At 42.6% G+C, this 22,959-nt stretch overlaps 1 protein-coding gene across 1 annotated transcript; it reads left to right on the top strand.

Moving 5' to 3' along the window:
- Positions 1–360: 360 nt before the first annotated feature.
- Positions 361–14,653, top strand: SLFN14 (schlafen family member 14). The gene is given in 9 exon segments (XM_042965447.1): positions 361–382; positions 2,672–2,707; positions 4,135–4,846; positions 5,094–5,450; positions 5,452–5,564; positions 7,104–7,232; positions 9,917–10,631; positions 12,102–12,441; positions 12,443–14,653. Coding segments are annotated over 9 exon segments (2,931 nt in total). The 3' UTR covers positions 12,950–14,653.
- The last annotated feature ends 8,306 nt before the right edge of the window (positions 14,654–22,959 follow it).

Genomic DNA, 22,959 nt, shown 5'->3' with positions numbered 1-22,959 from the left:
GGGCATCTGAAAGAGTTGTGCCCGGGATTTCCGGGAAGAATTATCGATTCAGATAGTGATCCAATATTGCAGATTTACTGCACTTGTCCGATTCCCGCGGGAGGGCTGAGGGCTGGGGGCTGGGAGGAATGTGTCCCTTTCTATTCTGTGAACTCTTTCGTTGATCGGGCGCTTGGACGCTTCCTAGATCAGCTTTCCACAAGAAAAGTGGAGCTAAATATCAAAGAAATGCGCAGGAGAACTGGAAAGCCTTCCTGGAAGAGGTGGCATTTGATCTGAGTCTGGAAAGATGGATGGGTTTTGAAAATTAGGAGATTCTGGCAGAAGGAATAATTTGACGCCCGAATTAAATGAGAAAGCATGGAGGAACTTGGAAATGTAAGTAAAGTCGAAAAAATGTAGTGTTTCTAAATTCGGTGAGTTAGAAAACACCAGGGGATACTTAATATGTATGTCCTCTAGCATCAAAGACAACAAAAACCCCAAAAAGCCTGGAGCACAACCCAGACTATCTAATCAGAAATTCTAGCGTTGGATCCCAGGCAGATGTATTATTGAAAGGTGCCCCAGGGATGATTCTGATTCATACCAAAGTCTGAGGACCGCTATTAGTGTTAAAGAAAGGAGGTGGTGGGAAATTTGAAAGACAAATCAAGACTTCATCAAAGATGGTGGCTTACTGGCTGTGTAGATTACTCTGGAGAAAGTGGGAGACTTGAAGATTTCAGAGTGGGAGTAGATCAGTGATCAGAGCTGTACTTTTGACAACTATGTATGCAAATGTGTTTTTAAATAGATCAAAGGAGGGCGAAGTGAAAGAAAGGGAAACTATAGCAAGTGATTGGCATAGGTGAGAGCTAAGAAGAACCTAAATTAGGATTGTGGAAGTGGAAATTGAGAGGTGGCATATGAAAAGCAGCGTGAGGAATGTGATGAGTGTCAGAAAGGGATGGGTAGAAGGTGTCAACCTAAATAAAAAGGAAGACTGAGACAAGTGCAAAATTGTCAAAAAGATGAGCTTATTTAGGAAGAGCAGAGGAGTTGCAGTTCAAGACTTGCAAACGTTAGCAAGTTACATCGAGTCCCTTGAGAGTTTGGGATAGGCTGCATATTTGGGTAGGGAATGTAAGGAGGAGAGAGCTCAGTTTAGAGTCTGTTAAAATAAAAAACAAAGGGAGGCCAGATTTGAAAATTCACCAAGCAAACCAGACCAGATTAACCAGTCTGGTCATACAAACAAACTTCAATTCAGCTTCCTTTGCAAGACCAACCTGACCTGGGTTATTTCTTGTTTGTGCCTCTGGGAACCATAAGTAAAACTTAACCCCTGACCAACTCACTATCATTTAAGAAAATTCCAGGGATACCTGGGTGGCTCAATATGTTGAGTGCCTTGACTCTTGAATTGGGCTCAGGTCATGATCTCACGACTTAGGAGATCGAGCCCAGTGTGGGGCTGAGCTTGGAGCCTGATTGGGATTCTCTACCTCCCTCTCCCTCTGCCCCTCCCCTGTTTGCACATGTGTGCCCCTGTACACACAGTCTCTGTCTCTCTCTCTCTCAAAAATATATCAAGTATCAGTTTTCTGTAAATCAGGCATTTATGAGAAATGAATCTCTCAGTCTTTTTATTTTCCTGAGGGCCCTTGTGTGAGATTTCATTTTCTCTCCTCTGGTTCCATTTTATTTTATTTTATTTTATTTTATTTTATTTATTTATTTATTTGTTTGTATGTATGTATGTATGTATGTATGTTTATTTTTTAGAGAAAGAGAGAACAGGGGAGGGGCAGAGAGAGGGAGACAGAGACTCTGAAGTGGCCTCCACAGCAGACTCCGTGCTGACAGCAGAAAGCCAGATGTGAGGCCTGAACTCATGAACTGTGAGATCATGACCTGAGCCAAAGTCAGACACTTAACCGACTGAGCCACCCAGGTGGCCCCCTCTGGTTCCATTTTAGATTGAAGTTCGAGAAATGAAAGGGAAGAATGAAGAGAAATGGAGTGTCTCTGTACCAGACCTATTAAGGATTTCCATTGTAGTTTCAGGACAGGGGACGTTAGACAGTGAAGATAATGGGTCTTTTCGTGTGCTATTCTTCTACCTGGTTTCCCTTTCCTTCCCCATCTCTCCCTCTCAACCTGGTGCATTCTTTTTTTTTTTTTTTTTTTTTTTTTTTTTTAATGTTTATTCATTTTGAGAGATAGTGCACAAGTAGGGGAGGGGCAGAAAGAGAGGTGGAGAGAGAGAATCCCAAGCAGGCTTCTTGCTGTGAGCACAGAGCCCGACGTGTGGCTCGATCCCACAAACTGTGAGATTGTGACCTGAGCCCAAATCAAGAGTTGGACACAACTGATTGAGCCACCCAGGTGCCCCTCAACCTGGTGCATTCTTACTGGCAGGTTGCAACTCATGTACCATCTCATTTATGAAATCTTATACTCACGAGCATAGTTACTGTCACTCCTCAGAACACCCAGAGCACACTGTTCATATGTTATTAGCTCTCCAGAGTGGCACTAGGGTATAATGGTCATGCATGTGACTATATTTGCAAGCTGTTATAAGAGTTGAATGAGCACACAGAGAATGCATAGCAGGTAAAGGGCTCAACTGATGTTATTATATCTGTTGAATTGCAATGAGTTAATACATGTTTTTCCTCTCTAGATTGTGAGCAGGACGTGTATCTTATTCTGGCTAACAGTAAGGCTGCATGGCAGAATGATAGTAAATGAGTTTTGCAAGAGACAGGGGTTCAGATCCCAGCTCTGTTACTTACTAGGTGTGTAGCCTTGAGCTTTACTTCCCTGAATTCAGTTTCTTCATTTATAAGATGATGAAAATAATGCATGTCTTACAAGTTGTCATAAGGACAATTTGAGACAATCAGAGTTGCATATCTGGCCCAAAGAAGCCAATCACTAAATAGCAGTTTTTATTGTGACATGTAGCCCCAGGCAACATTTCATTCTCACAAGAATTGTACAAAGAAGACACTATTATTATCTCTAATTTACACAGAAGGAATCTGAGGCTTTGGTTAGCATAACAGGTCTCAAAGCTAGAAAGGGCCAACACTTCCAACACTTCTGTGATTCTATTATATGAACAGAAATTTCTCTAGGAGCCATATGTTTACATTTACCTACAGAAGATGCTCACATATGAAAAAAACAATTCATCAGGCTGATTCTGGTTTGCCTGGAGGAAGTGAGAAGGCAGCCAAGAGCAAACAAATGGCAGAGGAGGGTACCCATCCTGCGGATGCCTGCTTTTTTCCCCTCTTGCTGGGCATAAACAACACCCATATGGCCTCTACTTGGAGGAGATCACACAGAAGACATGGTTCTCTTCTCCTAGAGGAAGAATTTTGATTTGGTTTAGTAAATATTTTGCTTTGCAATTAATAAGAGCTAACAAGGCCGTTTGTGAAACATTTGCTTCAGAGCCCTGAGTTCAAATTGGATGGCTGCTCTCTGGTCTATGAAGCAAAAAGGGAAATCGACCATAGTTTAAGGACTATGTTCCAAAGGCTCACATTTTCTTCTGAGCCTTGGAGGCTCCCCCAGCACAGGGTAGAACTATTCAGAAGAGAAAGAACACTCCTGCTCTTACTTCACACTGTGTATGAAGAAATGTATTGTTAGAAGAAGGTTTGAGAAGCTATAACGGTTTCTGCATTTGGTATCAATAGACATTCTTCCAGGAGTAAAATGTTTTAAATGTATAAAATAGTGCATAAAGAACACCAACTTTTATGTTTGTTTTTATAAGACCACATCACATATACCCCAGAACTATTCTCCCTTAGTTCTCTATTGCCTTCCTTTCCCTTTGAATTATAAATAGGAGCAACTTTTGGCTCAACTTCTGCCTCTGCATATTCTGTATAACTTGCTTTGGCTCCTGTGCCAATCCGTGCCCTTTATCTCTGGGCTCACTGTTGTTGCTTCCTGACTTTAAATGAAAAACGACTAACAGTTTCAGCAATGGAATCTTTCTGTTATGGCAAAATATTAAGCATTCATCTTTACCTATACCTGTTCATGCTGGAAAGGCTTGGGAGCTTGCAACGTTGTTAGAAAATAGTAATATCAAAGAGTGTTTCCAATGTTAAAATGTATCTCCAGTAATCTGTAAGTTCAAAGAAAACATTGTAATCTCCAGGATTCTTGTTAATGTAGAAACCACATTTCTGTCCAAGTTGTTTCCTGGAACCCCTTTCTGTTATTGTTTGGAGCACAGAGGGACTGCTGGGCTGGATGGCGTCCAGACCGACATGGAAATGCTCTATCCCAAGACAGTTGTACACGTGGGCAGGATGACTTTTGGAGAAGAGAGCAGGAAGAAGATGGCCAGTAGCTATCTGAAAAGAATGGAGAATGCGAAAATCATCCAAGCCACCTGTGCGCTGTTAAATTCTGGAGGGGGTGTGATCAAAGCAGAGATTGATGATAAAACCTACAGTTAACGATGCCATGGGCTGGGGCAGGACCTGGAAACTTCTTTTCAGAAGCTCCTTCCTTCAGGTTCACAGAAATACCTTGACTACATGCAGCAGGGGCACAATCTCCTGATTTTTGTAAAGTCCTGGAGCCCAGATGTCTCCAGCCTCCCCCTAAGGATTTGCAGCTTGTGTTCCAATCTCTACCAGAGAGCCGTGACTTCCACTGTCAACCTGAGCGCCAGCAGTGCCTTGGAGCTTCTCAGAGAGAAGCAGTCTAGAGCCCAAAGAGGAAGATCAAGGGTGAAGGAGTGGAGTTCTCAGAAAGTTCCTTACGGATACATTCAGGAAGAGGAAGAAAGGAGGGTGTCTGCCTCAGAACTGTTTCAAAAGGACAGGTTCCTGGGGTGCCTGGGTGGCTCAAGTCAGTTGAGCATCTGGCTTCGGCTCAGGTCATGATCTCATGGTTTGTGAGTTCGAGCCCTGTGTCGGGCTCTGTGCTGACAGCTCAGAGCCTGGAGCCTGTTTCAGATTCTGTGTCTCCTTCTCTCTCTGTTCCTCCCCTGATCATGCTCTGTCTCTCTCTCAAAAATAAATAAACATTAAAAAAAATTAAAAAAAAAATTAAAAAAAACAAAAGGACAGCCTCCTGTATAAGGAGAAACTCAATGTTACGGAGTCAACACGTGTGGAGCTTAGAAGGTTCACCACCAGAAAGATTGTCCCTCGGATTAAAGAAATGCTGCCTCATTACGTTTCTGCGTTTGCCAACACCCTCGGGGGATACCTAATTATTGGAGTAGATGATAAGAACAAAGAAGTGTTTGGCTGTCAGAGAGAAAAAGTGAACCCTGACTTACTAAAAAGGGAAATAGAAAGCTGTGTAGAAAAATTGCCAACCTTCCACTTCTGCTGTGAGAAGCCAAAGGTGCATTTCACAACCAAAATCTTGAATGTGTACCAAAAGGATGTCCTGTACGGATATGTCTATGTGGTTCACATACTTCTGCTGTGTAGTATTCACAGAGGCCCCGGATTCCTGGATCATGAGGGACAATTCTGTCACAAGGCTGACGGTGGAGCACTGGGTGGCCATGATGCTGGATATTCAGTCAGGTAAAGCAGAAGAGAAGTCATAATCTAGTCAGCCAGGAAGGAACCCCTTCTGTGCCTTCCATGGGTATTTGGTTAGGTAATTTCGTTGAAGGATAGAAAGCAATTTTGCTTACAAATATTCTCCCTTTACAGCGTTCTTTTGAAAATATTTTCAGTTCCAGAGTGCCTGGCTGGCTCAGTCAGTGGAGTGTGTAACTCTTGATCTTGGGTTTGTGAGTTTAGGCCCCACGGCAGGTGTGGAGATTACTTAAAAATACAATCCTAAAAAAATATTTTCAGCTCCAAAGACCCAGAATATGAACTCTTTGAGGTCAAGAAATGCTTGGATTTTGGTCCACTTTTGGAAATTTATCTGATCAGCTATGAATTAGTGAAAGTTCCCTTATGCACGGTAACTGCCTGTTGAAAGAATTTTGTAGGCTGGTTTTCTAGTCAAAAACATTAATCAACAGGGTCACTCTGAAGTCAGTATTTGGGAGAAACACTGTTTAAGGATGAATTCACTAATCTTTTTTTAAAAAATTTCTTTTAATATTTATTTATTCTTGAGAGAGAGAGAGAGAGAGAGAGAGAGCGTGCATGAGTGGGGGAGGGGCAGAGAGAGAGGGAGACATAGAATCCAAAAGCAGGCTCCAGGCTCTGAGCTGTCAGCACAGAGCCTGATGTGGGGCTCAAACCCACCAGCCGGCTGATCATGACCTGAGCCGAAGTTGGTTGCCCAACCAACTGAGCCACCCAGGTGCCCCTCCACTAATTCCTTTAAGGGAAGCTTGTTGACAAATTTGAATGGTTTCTGTAACATTAAGAGCTAATGTCTTCAACCAGTGGGCTTGGGGCACTACCAAATGGGGAAAAACCGATGTAAAAGGAGATGCTGAGCAGGGGATGGGGGAGGGGAAGAAGGACTCATAGTGTTTTCACCTCCCTTACAATTTGGCTCAGAATCAGCCCTGGTGATTTCTAATCAACCCATAAAGGACTTACAGGTCAGTTTGTCTTCATGGTCAATATGTTCCAAATTTGATAAGAGAAGCTGGGATCAAGACTCGAGTGATTTTGCTAAATCATTCTCCTGTCCTAAATTTGTTTGAGTTTACTTTTCTCATAGACACACACCCCAATCTAGAGATCCTGCTGCTTTCTGATCCAACTAAACCTTGAATGGGGGTTTAAACAAACTATAACAAAATAAAAAAAAATACTGTGCTAACCTTTTTCTGATCAGCCACCAGCAGCCTTTCCTTTTAGGGGTGACCCAGAATCAGAATATCAGAGTTAGAAGGAAACGTTAGGGGCCACCAGCTCACGTTCGCACGAGAGAGAGGAAATGACTTGCCCAAAATGAGCCACATAGTGACTTAGAAGATGCGTGACACTCCAAGAGTCCCCAGTCTTCATTTCCTAACATATGTGAACTGTTTGAGGCATAGAAAGCGTGAGTGGCTCAGGCACGCTGCACATCTCACGTCAACAGTAGCAAGGGCAATGAAAAAGAGTTTTCTTTTTTCATCTGAAACAACTTGCCGTGTGTTTGTTTAGCAACTTCCAGTCTGGCCACTGACTACAGCTTTCACCTGAGTTCACCAGCTCCATCAGCCCTAGGAAGCCCATCATCTCCCAAAAAAGTCCTGGAATTTAAGAGACCTCTACAACAATGTCTGTTTCCAGGTATTCCTTCTTCATTATAGCTGAAGGGACTTTGCTTTCTAAAACTGAGTTGGAGGATGGGGGCGCGTCTGGGTGGCTCAGTTGGTTAAGCATCTGACTCTTGACCTCAGCCTAGGTCTTGATTCAGGGTTGTGAATTCAAGTCCTGCATTGGGCTCCACACTGGACATGAACCCTAAAAAAAAAACAAAATTAATTTAAAATAAAGTTAAAATAGTAACAACAACAATAATAATAAAGTTGGGGAGTACCTGCCTGGCTCAGTTGGTAGAGCGTGAAACTCTTGATCTTGGGGTCATGAGTTTGAGCCCCACATTGAACATAGAGTTTACAAAAAATAATAAATTGGGAGGAATTGGTGGCAATTAGTCCTTAAAGGAGGTCAAATGTAGACATAATGGTCCTGAAATAATATATACGATGGACTCTTGTTTCTCAGTTATTGTATCCACATTATATTTCTGTGTGCTTTGGGGCTTCCAGTCACATATGGCTTTTGTTTTCCAAATTTGAGAAAATATAGGAATTCTCTTAAATTCTTTAAGTCTATACCACAGCTGCCCCTGGCTTTCCAATCAGAAAGAGGTGAACTGGAGTGCCTGGGTGGCTTAATAGGTTAAGCATCTGACTTTGGCTCAGGTCATGATCTCACGGTCTGTAAGTTCGAGCCCCCCGTCAGGCTCTGTGCTGACTGCTCAGAGCCTGGAGCCTGCTTCGGATTCTGTGTCTCCTTCTCTTTCTGCTGCTCACTCTCTGTCTCCCTCATTCAAAAATAAACAGTGAAAAAAAACTTAAAAATAAAAGAGAGAGGTGAACCATGGGGTCACCTGGACTCTTCCTAAGGCAGAGCTTCTCAATCTTGGCACTATTGATATTCGAGCTCGATAATTTTTGTTGAGGGGGGCTGCCCTGTGACTTTGTTGGATATTTAGCAGCATTTCTGCCCTCTACTCACTAGACGCCGGTAGCACCTTCTCCAGCTATGACAAAAAATATTCCAGATATTGCCAAATGTCTCCCAGGGGGCAAAACTGCCACAGGTTAAGAATCAATGTCCTAAAGGAAAGTTCTTGGATCCCTAAAGCACCAGGTACACACACACACACACACACACACACACACACACACACACACACACCTTAGCCGGAAGAAATACCTTCCTAACAGTAGTGGACCACTTGGGGTTGAGGAGAAGGTACCAGGAGGCTATTCTATTCTGTGAAGACTCCTCCCTATTGCCTTCTCCTGCACAAGAGCTGCCAGAAATAGGAAATTTGTAGTCCTGGCCTGTGAAGAGGGGGTGCTTTCTCTTTTTAAAAATTATTGAGTTAATTTTAAATTTTAATTCCAGAGTAGCTAATTACAGTGTTACATTAGTTTCAGGTGTACAATACAGTGATTCAGCAGTTCCATATATTACTCAGTGCTCATCAAGATAAGTGTACTCTTGGGGCGCCTGGGTGGCTCAGTCAGTTAAGCATTGGACTTCAGCTTAGGTCATGATCTTGTGGCTGTGAGTTTGAGCCCTGCCTCAGGCTCTGTGCTGACAGCCGGAAGCCTGCCTCAGATTCTGTGTCTCCCTCTCTCTCTGCCCCTTCCCCACTCACACTCAATCTCTCAAAAAATCAATAAATGTTAAAATTTTTTAAAAAAGATAAGTGTATTCTTTTTTTAATGTTTAAAAAACACATTTTTTAAAAAAATGCAAGCGGGGGAAGGGCAAGAGAGAGAGGCAGAATCCAAAGCAGGCTCCAGGCTCTGAGCTGTCAGCACAGAGCTCAATGCGGAGCTCGAACTCACAAGCTGTGAGATCATGACCTGAGCCAAAGTTCGTGCTCAACTGACTGAGCCACCCAGGCACCCCAAGATAAGTGTACTCTTAATCCCCTTCATATCCATGCCTCTACCCACCTCTCCTGGGATAACCGTCTGATTGTTCTCTATAGTTAAAAGTCTGTTTTTTGGTTTGTGTCTTTTCCCCTCTTTGTTCATTTGTTTTGTTTATTAAATTCCACGTATGAGTGAAATCATATGGTATTTTTATTTCTGTAACTGACTTATTTCACTTAGCATAATACTCTCTAGATCCATCCGTGTCATTGCAAATGGCAAGATTTCATTCTATGGCCAAAAATATTCCATATATATATATATATGTATATTTCCATGTATATATATATATTTCCATATAAATATATATTTCCATGTGTATATATATATTTCCATGTGTATATATATAGATATATATCTGTATATATATATATATATATATATATAGATAGATAGATATCTATATATATAGATATATATATATTTCTCACATCTTTATCCATTCAACTATCAATGGACATTTGGGCTGCTTCCATAGTTTGGCTATTGTAAGTAATGCTGCAATAATAAACATAGGGGTGCCTATATCCCTTTGAATTAGCGTTTTCATATTCTTTGGGTAAATACCCAGTATTGTGATTACCAGGTCTTTCTAGATATGTCTCCTGAGCCAAGGGAAACAAAGGCAAAAATAAATTATTGGGCTACATCAAAATAAAGAGGGGGTGCTTTCTTTGTAGACGAGGAAACCCATAGTTCCATGGCTAGATTCATTTCTTCCTATGATGTTGCAGGAATACTTACAATATGCTTTTGTAAATTTTAGTTTGTAATTTCTATTTCTTGCATTTTCAGTGACACAGGAAGAGATACAGTTTAAACCAGTATCCCTCTTTAAGAAACTCTTCTCAGATCATAAAGCACTCAAGGAATTAATGAAGACACAGATATATCCTTGTTCTCAGGGGATTGTGATATTTTCTAGAAGCTGGGCCAGTGATGTTGGCTTAAGGAAAGAGCGGGATGTCCTGTGCGACGCTCTTCTAATAGCAGTTAACAGTCCCCTGGTACTCTATACGATCTTAATACGCCCCGGTTGGATTGGAGGGCTTGAATATGGCCGAAACACTGTTCATCAGTTAAAGCAGAAACTGGGAACCGTTGGTAGTTACACAGGGAAAGTGTGTGCTATCCCAAGGTTGATGCACCTGTCCAGCACACAGTGCAGCCCCAATGAAATCCCTGTTCACTAGCCCCAGTCCTACAGGCTTGCTGCCAAGGATGAAATGGAAGACTTGTTGCCAGCCTTTATCATAGTCTCACTGTGTTCCAGATCTCTTCTGAGTGACCAGCTGGGCTGTGAATTTTTCAACTTGCTCATAGAGGAGCAATGTGAGTTGCTTTCAGAAAGCCTTCAGGAGCCGTGAGAATTGTTTATCCACTGCCTTCCAGGAACCAGGAAGACAGCCCTAGCCATAAAGATCTTGGAGAAAATTAAGCATTTGTTGCACTGCAAACCAAAAGAGATCCTTTATGTTTGTGAAAGTGACTCTTTAAAGGATTATGTGATGTAAGAGGGCCACTGACAACATGATAAACATATTTAGTCAGTCTTTTCGACAGTATCTCAAGAGTAATCTGCGTTTCTAGTTTAAGATGTTGTGAGGCCTTAGCTGCATAAATGTGAGAGCCCAAACCCTATACACATCTCCAAATGATCAGGTAGTTGAGCTACAAATGGGTACTATGTAATGCTCAGGTTTAAACATCTCATTACAAATTAGCCAACTATATATCACTTTAAATTTCTTTAACTAGAAACATTTTTTCCCTACAATCTCTGGCCTTAACTTTAAGAAAAGTGGAAATAAGCCTGTTTTGTTTTAAATATACATTTTGCTTGATATTTAAGGCTTCAAAGTCATAGAGTATTTCAGTTAATTAGACATTATACCTAACAGGAACTTGAATTTAAATACCCATTTCATTTTGTTTATAAACTGTTGTCATTTGTTTGACTTATTCTGAATCGACAATTGCAGAAAACATGCAAATTTGCCTCTGATTTAAGTCTTTACCTTTCAGTGTAGTAAAAAAAAAAAAAAAAATTCGTTGTTATACAATCTAGCAAATGAGGGCAAACTCACTTTAATTTTTGGTTTGGTTTACTTATGTACCCAATAAATCTTTTGGGGCCCCACTTATATGCTAGGAATGTGTACATTTAGTGTTACCAGGGAAAAATATATTGAAGATGGGGCCCTAAAGATCCAATAAGGGAGATAAGAAAAAAATAAGCAAATTGAATGTTGCATAATTAATATGATAATAAGGATATGCTTATTTTAACTTAGGTTGGAGGTTGGCCAGCAAATAGTCCTGGGTGAAGGATCCTTTGGCACACTCTTAAGAAGTCAGTAGGAGAAGTGGAGGGCTTTTTAGGCAAAGGGCACACAGCAAGTGCAAAAGCACATGAGAGAATCAGAATGGTAGGTCTTACTGGAGTAGGGAGGGAGTAGAGGTATGTAGCAGGTGATGAAGTTAGAAAGGAAGTAGATTCCGAATTATGGAGGATCTTGTAAACTGTGCTAAGGGCTATGCTGTATGGGTAAGATTAAAAATATCCCAGTCAAAAAGCAAATTCAACAAGCTATTTATTGAACCCCTAATATGAGGGGGCTAAGAATCGGTGCTTTACTTCAAGAAGTCTACACAGTCGAAACAGGTACAGAAGAACGTAAGTAGCTGTGATTCAAGGCATAGGGGGAGTAAATCCCCAAGGACTGCATATGTAAATCAGGAAATCTATAGGAATGAATGATGTTATTTGGATCTAAATTAGAGGAAAGAAACAACCAAGTTTACTTTGAAAAAATTACCTATATCTATCTATATAACGAAATTGCTGTTTAGGACACCACTGAGTCAATGAATCAGTCTCCAGATGAGAACCAGCTTCTAATTCCGATGTAGATAGTGATGCATATGGTGTTCCCTTTGTATATATGCCTGAAACCTTATTCTCTCTTTCGTCCTCTAGCCAACAAACCACCTGCAGAGTTGTGACTCGGAAAACCTTCTTACAAGGGGAGTTCCTAGAGGTTAAACACATAGTGATGGATGAGACTGAGAATTTCTGCAGTAAATATGGAGACTAGTACTTGAAGGCCAGGAGCATCACCCTTCCAAAGGTGAGGGGAGCTGGGAGTGAAAACCTTCATCATGGGATTCTCTGGATTTTTCTGGACCCTTTCCAAGTCCATCATGCAGATATTAATGGCCTCCCCCCTTCATCTGCTCAGTTTCCTCGAAAAACAATCACCAATGGGATCCACTGTGCTCTGGAAATAGCAACGGTCACGAAAGAAGAAATGAGAAGGGATCAGAGCAAATCTGCCCTCTGGCAGGTCCCCAGACACACTGCCATTGTTCGGGGAAACTGCCTACAAGGAAGCAGTGTGTGCCCAGGGTCTGCCTGGGGTGGATGACACAGAGACTGGCCTCACTATGGAACAAATTGTGAAACACGTGGCGGAAAGGTGTCACCACCTGTTCCAATGTGGCTACCTGCCCAAAGACATAGCCGTTCTGTGCAGGAAAAGGGAGGACAGAGGACGCTATGAGCCTGCACTGCTAAAAGCAGTGGAATTATTTGTAACCCCTGGAGCAACGAAGGTTGTGTTCAGCCAGGCCTCCGGTGTTTGGGGAAGTCACATCATCTTAGACAGTATTCAACAGTTTTCAGGCCTGGAGAGGAAGATTGTGTTTGGGCTGAGTCCAGAATGTGCACTGTCAGAAGAAGCACATGAGCTCCGTTTTGCCTCATGAGCCATTAAACACCTCTATGTGCTTTATGAAAAGAGGGCAGCTTTCCGAAAATTATTTTAACAATACAGGTGCCAGAAAGAGCAGAGTCTCTTCTCTGGGGGAGGTGGCAGCTACTCCTTCTCACATATTGCAAGTGAGAAAGTCAAGGCACAGTAAGTACTGTGTGGAGCCAAGAAATGTCTCTTGGGAGTGACCTTTCACTCTGTGTGCTGTTACTGTCCTTTTCCTCCTCCTATACACTATGGCAGACTGACGATTGGTCCCCTGCCTCTGGTTTTCCTATCCAGTCCATCTTTCAGGGACCAGCGGTTCTCCTTAAATGGGGAACTGACTGTGTGGCATTCCCTGCCAACGTATCTGCAGGGAGGCCCTGCAGGCTAGAAGCCAAACCAATTCTCAAGGCTTTCCATGACACACCCTGACTTCCTCTCCTAATGCGTCCTTTGTTATACCTCCTCTCCCAAGGCGTCTAAGGCAGCCCAGCCTTGCTGACCCATTTTGGGAGTGGGAGGGAGGATGCCCCCCAGGCTACTTATTTTAACTGGGTATCTCAGGGGCAGCACCTTGTTGAGTACCTCATACTGGCTCTGGGTCTCGAGCTTCATGGGCCCACAACTTGACTTCCTCTTTGCACTAAGCATGGATTGGTCTCTTGGAGATGGTTTGATGCCAGTCAAGCTCACAAAAGACCAACGCACACATGCAAATGTCACCCTGTCAGTTTACAGTGAGTACTATAGTAGTAAATGGGCCAGATGCTTTTGCTAATCCATATATTCAATGGCAACATTGGAAGCCAAATTATGAGCATAGCTTTGCAGCAATGGGGATCCTATTCAAATGTGTGAAGAGTCTAGGCAATATTCGACTAGTGCAGCCATCTCTAAAATAGGGATATTTCCACCACAAGGACTCAGACAGGTCAGGTTTACAAAATAAAGCAAATTTATTTTTCTTCTCTCCTAGTTTCCAAAGTTTTCAGGTTGACCACCAACCCTCCCCTTACTCCTCCCAACACACACACACACAACACACACACACACACACACACACACACACACACACATTGCTCATGTTCATCCTCTACCTGTTCATATGTTCACCTAGGCTCAAAACTGCTTATCCTCTGCTGCTGGCCTGGGAAATGGTCTGTCTGTAAGAGGCCTTTGCACATCCCTGAGCTCTTCCATTATGATTTGGTGTTAATTTTAATCAACAGGGAGCCTGGATGGCAACTCTACCACCCATGCCATCCCTACCCACTCCTGGCTTCTGGCTGTGCTTCTCTTCTCTGCCTTCAAAGCCTTGTCTGCCCCTCTACCTGCTGAAATCCTAGCTTGTCGATCAAGTCTTTGTTCAAAAGGCCAACTCCTCAAATTAAACGTTCGCCATCCCCCTGACCTAAATTTGGTCTCTCCTTTTGCAGCCATTCTCTAGCTTAAAAACTTTTTGAGGATAGTGCCAAAGTCATTCTAAACTGTGCCAGAGAAGTAGCTGTCAGCATAACAAGATCTACGTAATACTCTCCTATCATGTTTTCTTTCCAGTGTATGTGAAGTAGAAATAAAACACAGTTCCCTTTCTCTGGTCAGCTCCCCAAACAGCTAAGCCAATGCCGTGCTCTTCAATGCAAACTTGCTTTCCTGTTTGTAAGGATTTTTAAGTTGCTTTGGAAATATTCCAGCTTCCAGATTGCTTTTCAACTTTTATTTGTGTTTGAGAGGCAGAGAGAGACAGAGCATGAGCTGGGGAGGGGCAGAGAGAGAGGGAGACACAGAATCTGAATCAGGCTGTCAGCAGAGCCTGATGCAGGGCTGGAACCCACAAACAGTGAGATTGTAACCTGAGCTGAAGTTGGACGCTTAACCGCTTAACCGACTGAGACACCCAGGTGCCCCTCCAGATTGCTTTTAATTTCTAGAAAGGTTTCAGAAAACTTTATTGATGCTGGGCAGGCATGAATGCAAAAGAAAGTGTGGAAATATTCCTTTGGCTATAATTTCACATAAAGCCCATCACCTTTCCAAGAGATGGGAGAGGATCAGACAGGCCAGTCTGAAACCTAATGGTCAGCTTTACTGACCATGGACTGAACAGAAGAACTTCTCCCCTCCCTGCCTCTTCCTGCTTCCGTTACTTGACATTTCCTCCCTTTTACCGTTTCTTGGGGATATTTGGGTACTTTGGGTGGGAGAAATAAAGTTCAGCAAGTAATTCTTTTCTGATGAAGCAAAAGACACCACTGCATTAACATTTGGATAATGGGAGGTGTGTGAATTCTCTAAAATTAATTTAAAGAGTCAAGTGAGGAGGGATTAGGGGAATGGAAAAAACAGGGAACTGCTATATTTTAGTCATAAGCCTCAGTACGATTTAACTTTTTAAACTGTATGTATACATTATATAATCTGATAAAATAATTCATTTTAAAAATAATTATTTCAGGAGCACCTGGGTGGCTCAGTTGGTTAAGCATCCGACTTTGGCTCAGGTCATGATCTTGCACTTCATGAGTTCAAGCCCTGCATCCGTCTCTATGCTGGCAGCTCGGAACCTGGAGCCTGCTTCAGATTCTGTGTCTCCCTCTCTCTGTCCCTCCCTTGCTCACACTCTGTCTCTCTCTCTGTCTCTCTCTCCAAAATAAATCTTATAAACAAAACAATACAAATAAAAATAATTGTTTTATATATTGAATTTGAGAGTCTATCAGTTCTTAGTCTACTTCAATAACTCACTCTGGCTTAAAGTAGAAGGTCTAACTCAGTGGTTCTCAGCCCTGGCTACTCCTGAAAATCGTTTGTACGGGGGCAAAGGGGCTTTAAAATATACCAGTGATCAGGGCAAACACCCAACCAATTAAATAAGCATCTCTAGGCATGGGCTTGAGCATCGGTATTTATTAAAAGTCGTCCAGATGATTCTTATATGCCACCAGGGTTGAGAACTATTGACCCCTTCTCCAAGTCTTTTCTTTCTGTCCTGAAATAGATGTATACACCCTTCTCTTCCAATCAGACTGGGAGCTCCTTGAGAGTAAGGATGGTCACTTACATATCTTTATTTCCCCAAATGTAACTAGTGCACTTGCATGGGTTTCAGAGTCAGACATGACAAGGTTCAAATTTCAGACTCAAGCACCCAAATGTAATCTGGGCAGCTTAACCGAATTTTCTGTATAAAATGCAAAAAAACAACAGTATATCCCTCAGATGGTTGTTGTAAAGATTAAATGCTTTGTTTCATGTGCTTGGTACAAACCCAAGAGTCAACAGACAGTAGCTATCGAACCCCCGCTAAATTCTCAGAGCCAGGCACACGGTCAGATGGTGATTAGGTGATTATGAGAAATTACTTTATCAACAATGTTACTTAACCCTTGGGAAGCTTAGTTTCTTCCTAGGGCTGAGAGGGTACTAGAAATGCTTATTGGGACAGGGTTTGACACAACACTTAGTAGACTCTGTGAGCAGTGGCTATTAAGACATCCCCTGGGCTCTTGTGGGTTTTTCTCAGTGGATACTTCTCAAGCATGATTTTTTGAAATGCTGTGACTCTAAGCTAATTTGTGTATTGTATTACTTTTCTCAATCAGATAACTACCCCTCTGCTTGCCACATGTAGGCAATATCATGAAGTAATGACACTGGCCAGATTTGGTACAAATTGGGTTTTTGTGACAATCTAATACTAATTACTAATACTAGTAATTTCTATGGCAATCCACCATGAATAGTGAGCCAGTAGACTGTGGTAATGAGAGATAGGAAATGGGAGTCTGGGGGGTGCCTGGGTGGCCCAGTCGGTTAAGCATCCTACCCTCGATTTCACCTGGGTTCATTATATCACAGTTTGTGGGAATGAGCCCTGCTTGGGCTCTGTGCTCGCAGTGCCCAGCCTACTTGGGATTCTCTCTCTCCACTGTTTGTCCCTGCCCTGCTCACGCTCTCTCTCTCTCTCTGAAAATAAATAAACTTAAAAAAAAAGAAGAAGAAGAAGAAATGGGAGGGGCGCCTGTGTGGCTCAGTTGGTTGAGCATCAGACCTCGGATAGGGTCATGATATCAAGGTTCCTGAGTTTGGGCCCCACCCCTGGCTCTGTGCTGACAGCTCAGAGCCTGGAGCCCTGCTTAGGATTCTGTGTTTCCCTCTCTCTGACCCTCCCACACTCATCCTCTGTATCTCTCTCTCAAAAATAAATAAACATTAAATTTTTTTAAAAAAGGAAATGGGAGTCTAGTAAAAGAAAATTTCATTAAAAAAAAAAAAAAACAACGAAGCCTGACTGACCATAGAATCACCTTTATTTTTTTTTTTTAATTTTTTTTCAACGTTTTTTATTTATTTTTGGGACAGAGAGAGACAGAGCATGAATGGGGGAGGGGCACAAAGAGAGGGAGACACAGAATCGGAAACAGGCTCCAGGCTCCGAGCCATCAGCCCAGAGCCTGACGCGGGGCTCGAACTCACGGTCCGTGAGATCGTGACCTGGCTGAAGTCGGACGCTCAACCGACTGCGCCACCCAGGCGCCCCTAGAATCACCTTTAAAGTACTATTGACTCATTGATTCATTGTTGAATTCCACATGTCTGTGGGAGGAGCTCTTGAATCTGCATTTTGCATTTTTTTTTTTTAAAGGTTGTGAAAGTTTCCAATGAACAGCTAAGATTGGGAATTAATTATCTGGCTCGTGACATCTCAAACTCAATTCCCTCTAGTGTACAACACCTTTTCTCAGTGTTAAAAAAATGATTGCTAAATCCATGTTATAATATTCTTGCAATCTCTAAAATGGACACCCAAAAGAAACCAAGCAAACCAGAGCTCAAAGGAACTGTAACTTATGCGGGTTGTGGAAGGAAGTGGCAGATCAGAGTGGTAAGTAAAAAAACCATAATCAAATCTAAGATCAGCAGCATTAGGAGCCCAATCAAGAAAAGGAAATCCAGGAGAAAGTTCAACGGGGCTTAACTACAGCTGTTGGAATTACAGAGCCTACTAGAAAAATTAAGTGAGAAAGTCCGTGAGATGCACTGCTTGATTCCCTAACTGGCTCTAGCATCACTCTTCTTTCTTCTTTTTTTCTAATGTTTATTTTTGAGAGAGGGCAAGCGGGGTAGGGGCAGAGAGACAGGAGGACAGAGGATCAGAAGCAGGTTCTGCGCTGACAGCAGAGAGCCAGAAGCGGGACTGGAACTCACTGTCAGATCATGACCTGAGCCAAAGTCAGATGCTCACCCAACTGAGCCACCCAGGTGCCCCCAGCATTGCTTTTCTTTATTGCATGACACATTTCCCGAGCAACTCAGGCTTATTTGACAAAATAATAATTCCTCTCTCCCTATCTTCTTCGTCTCCAATTCCACTTCCCAGGGGTTCCTCCTTAATAATAGTTTGATGTGGGGGGGGCGGTGCCTGGGTGGCTCAGTTGGTTAAGCAGCAAACTCTTGATTTCGGCTCAGGTCATGATCTCACGGTCTGGAATTGGAGCCCTGTATCAGGCTCTGAGCTGACAGTGCGGATTCTCTCTCTCTCCCCCCCTCTCTCTGCTTGCACACTGCTCTCTCTTTCTCTCTCTCAAAAAAATAAACAGTAAAAAATAGTTTCATGTGGGGGCGCCTTGGTGGCTCAGTCAGTTAAGTGTCCAACTTCAGTTCAGGTCATGATCTCACGGTTTGTGGGTTTGAGCCCCACATCGGGCTTGTGCTGACAACTCAGAGCCTGGAGCCTGCTGCTTCAGATTCTGTTTTTCCCTCTCTCTCTACCCCTCCCCTGCTCCCGCTTTGTCTGTCTGTCTCTCTTTCAAAAGTAAATAAACATTTTTAAAAATTTAAAAATGGGAGACTCTTAAAAACTGAGAACTGAGGGTTGATGGGGGGTGGGAGGAAGGGGAGGGCAAGTGATGGGCATTGAAGAGGGCATCTTTTGGGATGAGCACTGGGTGTTGTATGGAAACCAATTTGACAATAAATTTCATATATTAAAAATTTTTTTAAAAATGGTTATTTATTTGGAGGGGACAGGGAGAGGATGGGTGGGGGAGGGACAGAGAGAGAGGGAGACAGAGGATCCAAAGCAGGCTCAGAACTGACAGCAGAGAGCCCTTATGGGGGCCTGGAACTCACGAACCCTGAGATCATGTCCTCAGCTGAAGTCGTACATTTAACTGACTTATCAACCCTGGCTCCCTGGACCATAACTTTTCTGACTTGGGTCTTTGTGAAATACAAGACAGCATAGCAAGATGCTGGGGAACAGTCAGAGCCAGTATGAGGGTGTGGGTCTCCTCTGTCCTGTGTCTGTTTTTTGTTTCTTTGTGGATTGTATTTTCTCAGAGTCTCTCATAACCCTACTTCCCCTCACCATGGACCCCTCCTCACATCACCATTTCCAACCTGCATATGTTCATTCATACACACACACACACACACACTCACTCTGGCTGCCATACCCCAAGCCCTTGTCACCAGGGTCAGAGGTGTGTGTGTGTGTGTGTGTGTGTGTGTGTGTGTGTGTAGACGTTGCCTCAAATCTTTCTCAAAGTAAAAAAAAAAAAATCTTCCTGTTACTATTCTAAAATAATGCTTTTCTAGAACACCTTCTGACTATTACCAAACAGATTTTTGTATGTGAGACAATTTTGACTTCTATTAATTGTTCATGTGATATTTTATATTATTAATGGTTTTCTTGTACCATCTTGTATTCTGGGATAATCCCACTTTGAGTTTGTGTGGTGTATGTTTCATAAGAGCAAGGAAGATAAACTCCTGTTAAGTACAAAGATATTATAACAAACATTTCTTTCGTTACCCGCCTTTTGTTACCCTCTTGCCCCACCCAAATGGACAACTGTTGGCATTTTACCATAGTTACTTCAAGCCTTTTTAAAATTCGAAAAATAAAATATTGTGGATAAATGTGAGGTTCTCTTTGCCTTCCATCTCCAGTTTCATGTTTCTCTCCTCTCAAAGGTAACCAATATTCTGAGTTTACTTCATGTCTTTATTGCCTTTTTAAAATTATTTTTTTAGAGTTTATTCACCTTTGAGAGACAGAGACAGAGCATGAACTGGGAAGGGGCAGAGAGAGAGGGAGACACAGAATCTGAAGCAGGCTCCAGGCTCTGAGCTGCCAGCACAGAGCCCGATGTGGGGCTCAAACTCATGAACTGTGAGATCATGACCTGAGCCAAAGTCAGATGCTCCACTGACTGAGCCACCCAGGCGCCCCTTTATCGCATTTTTAACACGCTGTTTTACATACACATATCCAGGAGTGATATGAACATTGTCGCATGTGCACGTTAGGCTGAGATAAATGGCATAATCTGGGGCACCTGGGTGGATCAGTCAATTGTGCATCCAACTCCTGATTTTGGCTCAGGTCGTGATCCCAGGGTTGTGGGATCGAGCTCCTTGGTGAACCCCTTGGTGAGCCCCAGGTGGAGCCCACAAGGCTCTGCACTGAGCCTTGGCTCCAAGATCAGTGTGGAGCCTGCCTAAGATCCTCTCTCTCCCTCTGCCCCTCTCCTCCGCTCTCTCTCTCCCCCACCAAAAAAAGCTATAATTCGGGGCACCTGGGTGGCTTGGTCGGTTAAGCGTCCGAGTTCGGCTCAGGTCATGATCTCACGGTCCGTGAGTTCGAGCCCCACGTCGGGCTCTGTGCTGACAGCTCAGAGCCTGGAGCCTGTTTCAGATTCTGTGTCTCCCTCTCTCTCTGCCCCTCCCCTGTTCATGCTCTGTCTCTCTCTGTCTCAAAAATAAATAAACGTTAAAAAAATTTAAAAAAAAGCTATAATTCTATATGTACACTTCTGCGACTCGATTGAACTCAATATTGTTTCTCACATCTATGTCAATGTGTGTGTTATAGTTTATTCCCTTTTTTTTTAACTTCTATTTATTTTTGAGACAGAGAGAGGCAGAGCATGAACAGGGGAGGGGCAGAGAGAAAGGGAGACACAATCTGAAACAGGCTCCAGGCTCCGAGCTGTCAGCACAGAGCCCGACGCGGGGCTCGAACTCACGGACCGTGAGATCATGACCTGAGCCTAAGTCGGACGCTTAACCCACGGAGCCACCCAGGCGCCCCTAGTTAATTCTCTTAAACTCATTCCTAATATTCCCCCAATAAATATTATTGTATATATATTGTATATTATTGATGGATGGTTAAGCTATTTCCAGAATTTGGTGTTCCACACAGTGCTAAAATGACTGCTCTTGTCTCCACATGCACAATATTGACATGTGTGTGTTTTTGTTTTTGTTTTTTACTAAGGTATAAACCAACAGGAAAAGTATAAACCAAAGTGTGTAACTGATGGGTCAAAGCTTATGTACATGTTGAGTTTACTACCAACTTCTCTCCACAATGTTGCACCATTTTATACTGCTACCAATAATGAATCAGGGTTCCAACTTCCCTACATCTTGGTCAACATTTCATGTTGCCGGGTTTACAAACGTTTGCCAATCTGAAGGGAATAAAATGACAACTCCTCAGTCTTCCCTTCCATTTCTCCAGTTCCTCCGAGGCTGAGCATCTTCTCTTATATTCATTGGCCAGTTGTGTTTCCTCTGCAGTTTGTTCAAATCTTTTCCCATGCTCCTTATTGGATTGCTTGTTTTAATCTTTTTATTTGTAGGCATTCCTTGTATATTCTGATGCTAATACCGTCATTTCTGTGTTGCAAATATATCCTTTCCACTTATACTTGTCTTTAAAAGAACTTTTTATTTGGAAATAAGTACATATTCACAGGAAGTTTCAGAGATCGTGGAGAGAGGTCCTGTGTGCCTTTTAGATTCTTCCAATAGTTACATCTTCTGTCGTTATAGTTCAATGTGCCACACCAGGAAATTGCCATTGGTACAATGGTATAGGTTTATTGTGAATTTGGGTACCTACTGCCCTCATCAAGAACAATTCCACCACAAAGATCTCCCTCAGGCTACTCCTTGATACTCATATACATCCATCTCCCTGTCCCACCATCGCTAAACCCTGAACCACTCATCTTTTTTGTCTCTAGAAGTGTGTAATTTCAAGAATGTTATATGAACTGATTCATAAAGTATGTGACTTCTCACTCAGTATAATGGCTTTAGGATTTCTCCAGCTGTTGTGTCCATCAATAGTTTGTTCCTTTTTACTTCTGTGTGGTATTTCACGGTATGGATGCACCAGACTTTGTTGAACTATTCACCTATTGAGGGACACTTTGATTCCTCCTAGTTTGAATCTATTACAGGTAGAGCTGCTGTAAAGAATTATGCACAGGGTTCGGGTGGGCATAGATTTTCATTTCTCTGGGATAAATACCCAGGAGTGCCACTGCTGGGTTCTATGGTAAGCCCATACTTCATTTTTCCAGAAACTTTTCTGGGGCCACCTCGGTGGCTTAGTCAGTTGAGCATCTGATTTCAGCTCAGGTCATGATCTTGCAGTTTGTGAGTTCATGTCCTGCATCAGACTCCCTGCTGACAGCTCAGAGCCTGCTTTGGATTCACTGTCTCCCTCTGTCTCTCTTTCTCTGTCCCTCCCTCATTCTGCATGCACTCCTCTCTTTCTCTCATAAATAAATAAATAAATAAATGCACAGTTTTCAAACAAAGAGCCTTGTCCCGAGTGGTTGTGCCATTTCACATTCCCATGAGTGATGTATGAGAGATCCGGTTCCTCTGTGCCTTCACTAGCTGTTAGTGCTGATGCTGCTTACCTTAGCCATTCGTATAGGTGCACAGTGATAACCAACTGTGGCATTAATTTGCATTTCCCAATGGCTGGTGATGTTGAATGTCTTTTCGTGTGTTTGTTTGCCATGTACATCTTCTTTGATGAAATGTCTCTTCATATCTCCTGTTCTTTTTCCAGCTGGAGTTTTATATTTTAATTTTTCTATATTTTTAAATATTTATTTATTAAAAACATTTAAAGTTTGCTTTATTTTCCACAGAGAGAGAGAGAGAGAGAGCGCAGGAGTGAGGGAGGGGCAGAGAGAGAGGGAGACACAGAATCTGAAGCAAGCTCCAGACTGAGCTGTCAGCACAGAGCCCCGCCCTAAGCTG

Source organism: Panthera tigris, chromosome E1 (assembly GCF_018350195.1).
Source record: "Panthera tigris isolate Pti1 chromosome E1, P.tigris_Pti1_mat1.1, whole genome shotgun sequence".
NCBI lineage: Eukaryota > Metazoa > Chordata > Mammalia > Carnivora > Felidae > Panthera > Panthera tigris.
The sequence above is the reverse complement of the archived record's forward strand: the minus strand, read 5'-3'. Positions and strand labels throughout refer to the sequence as shown.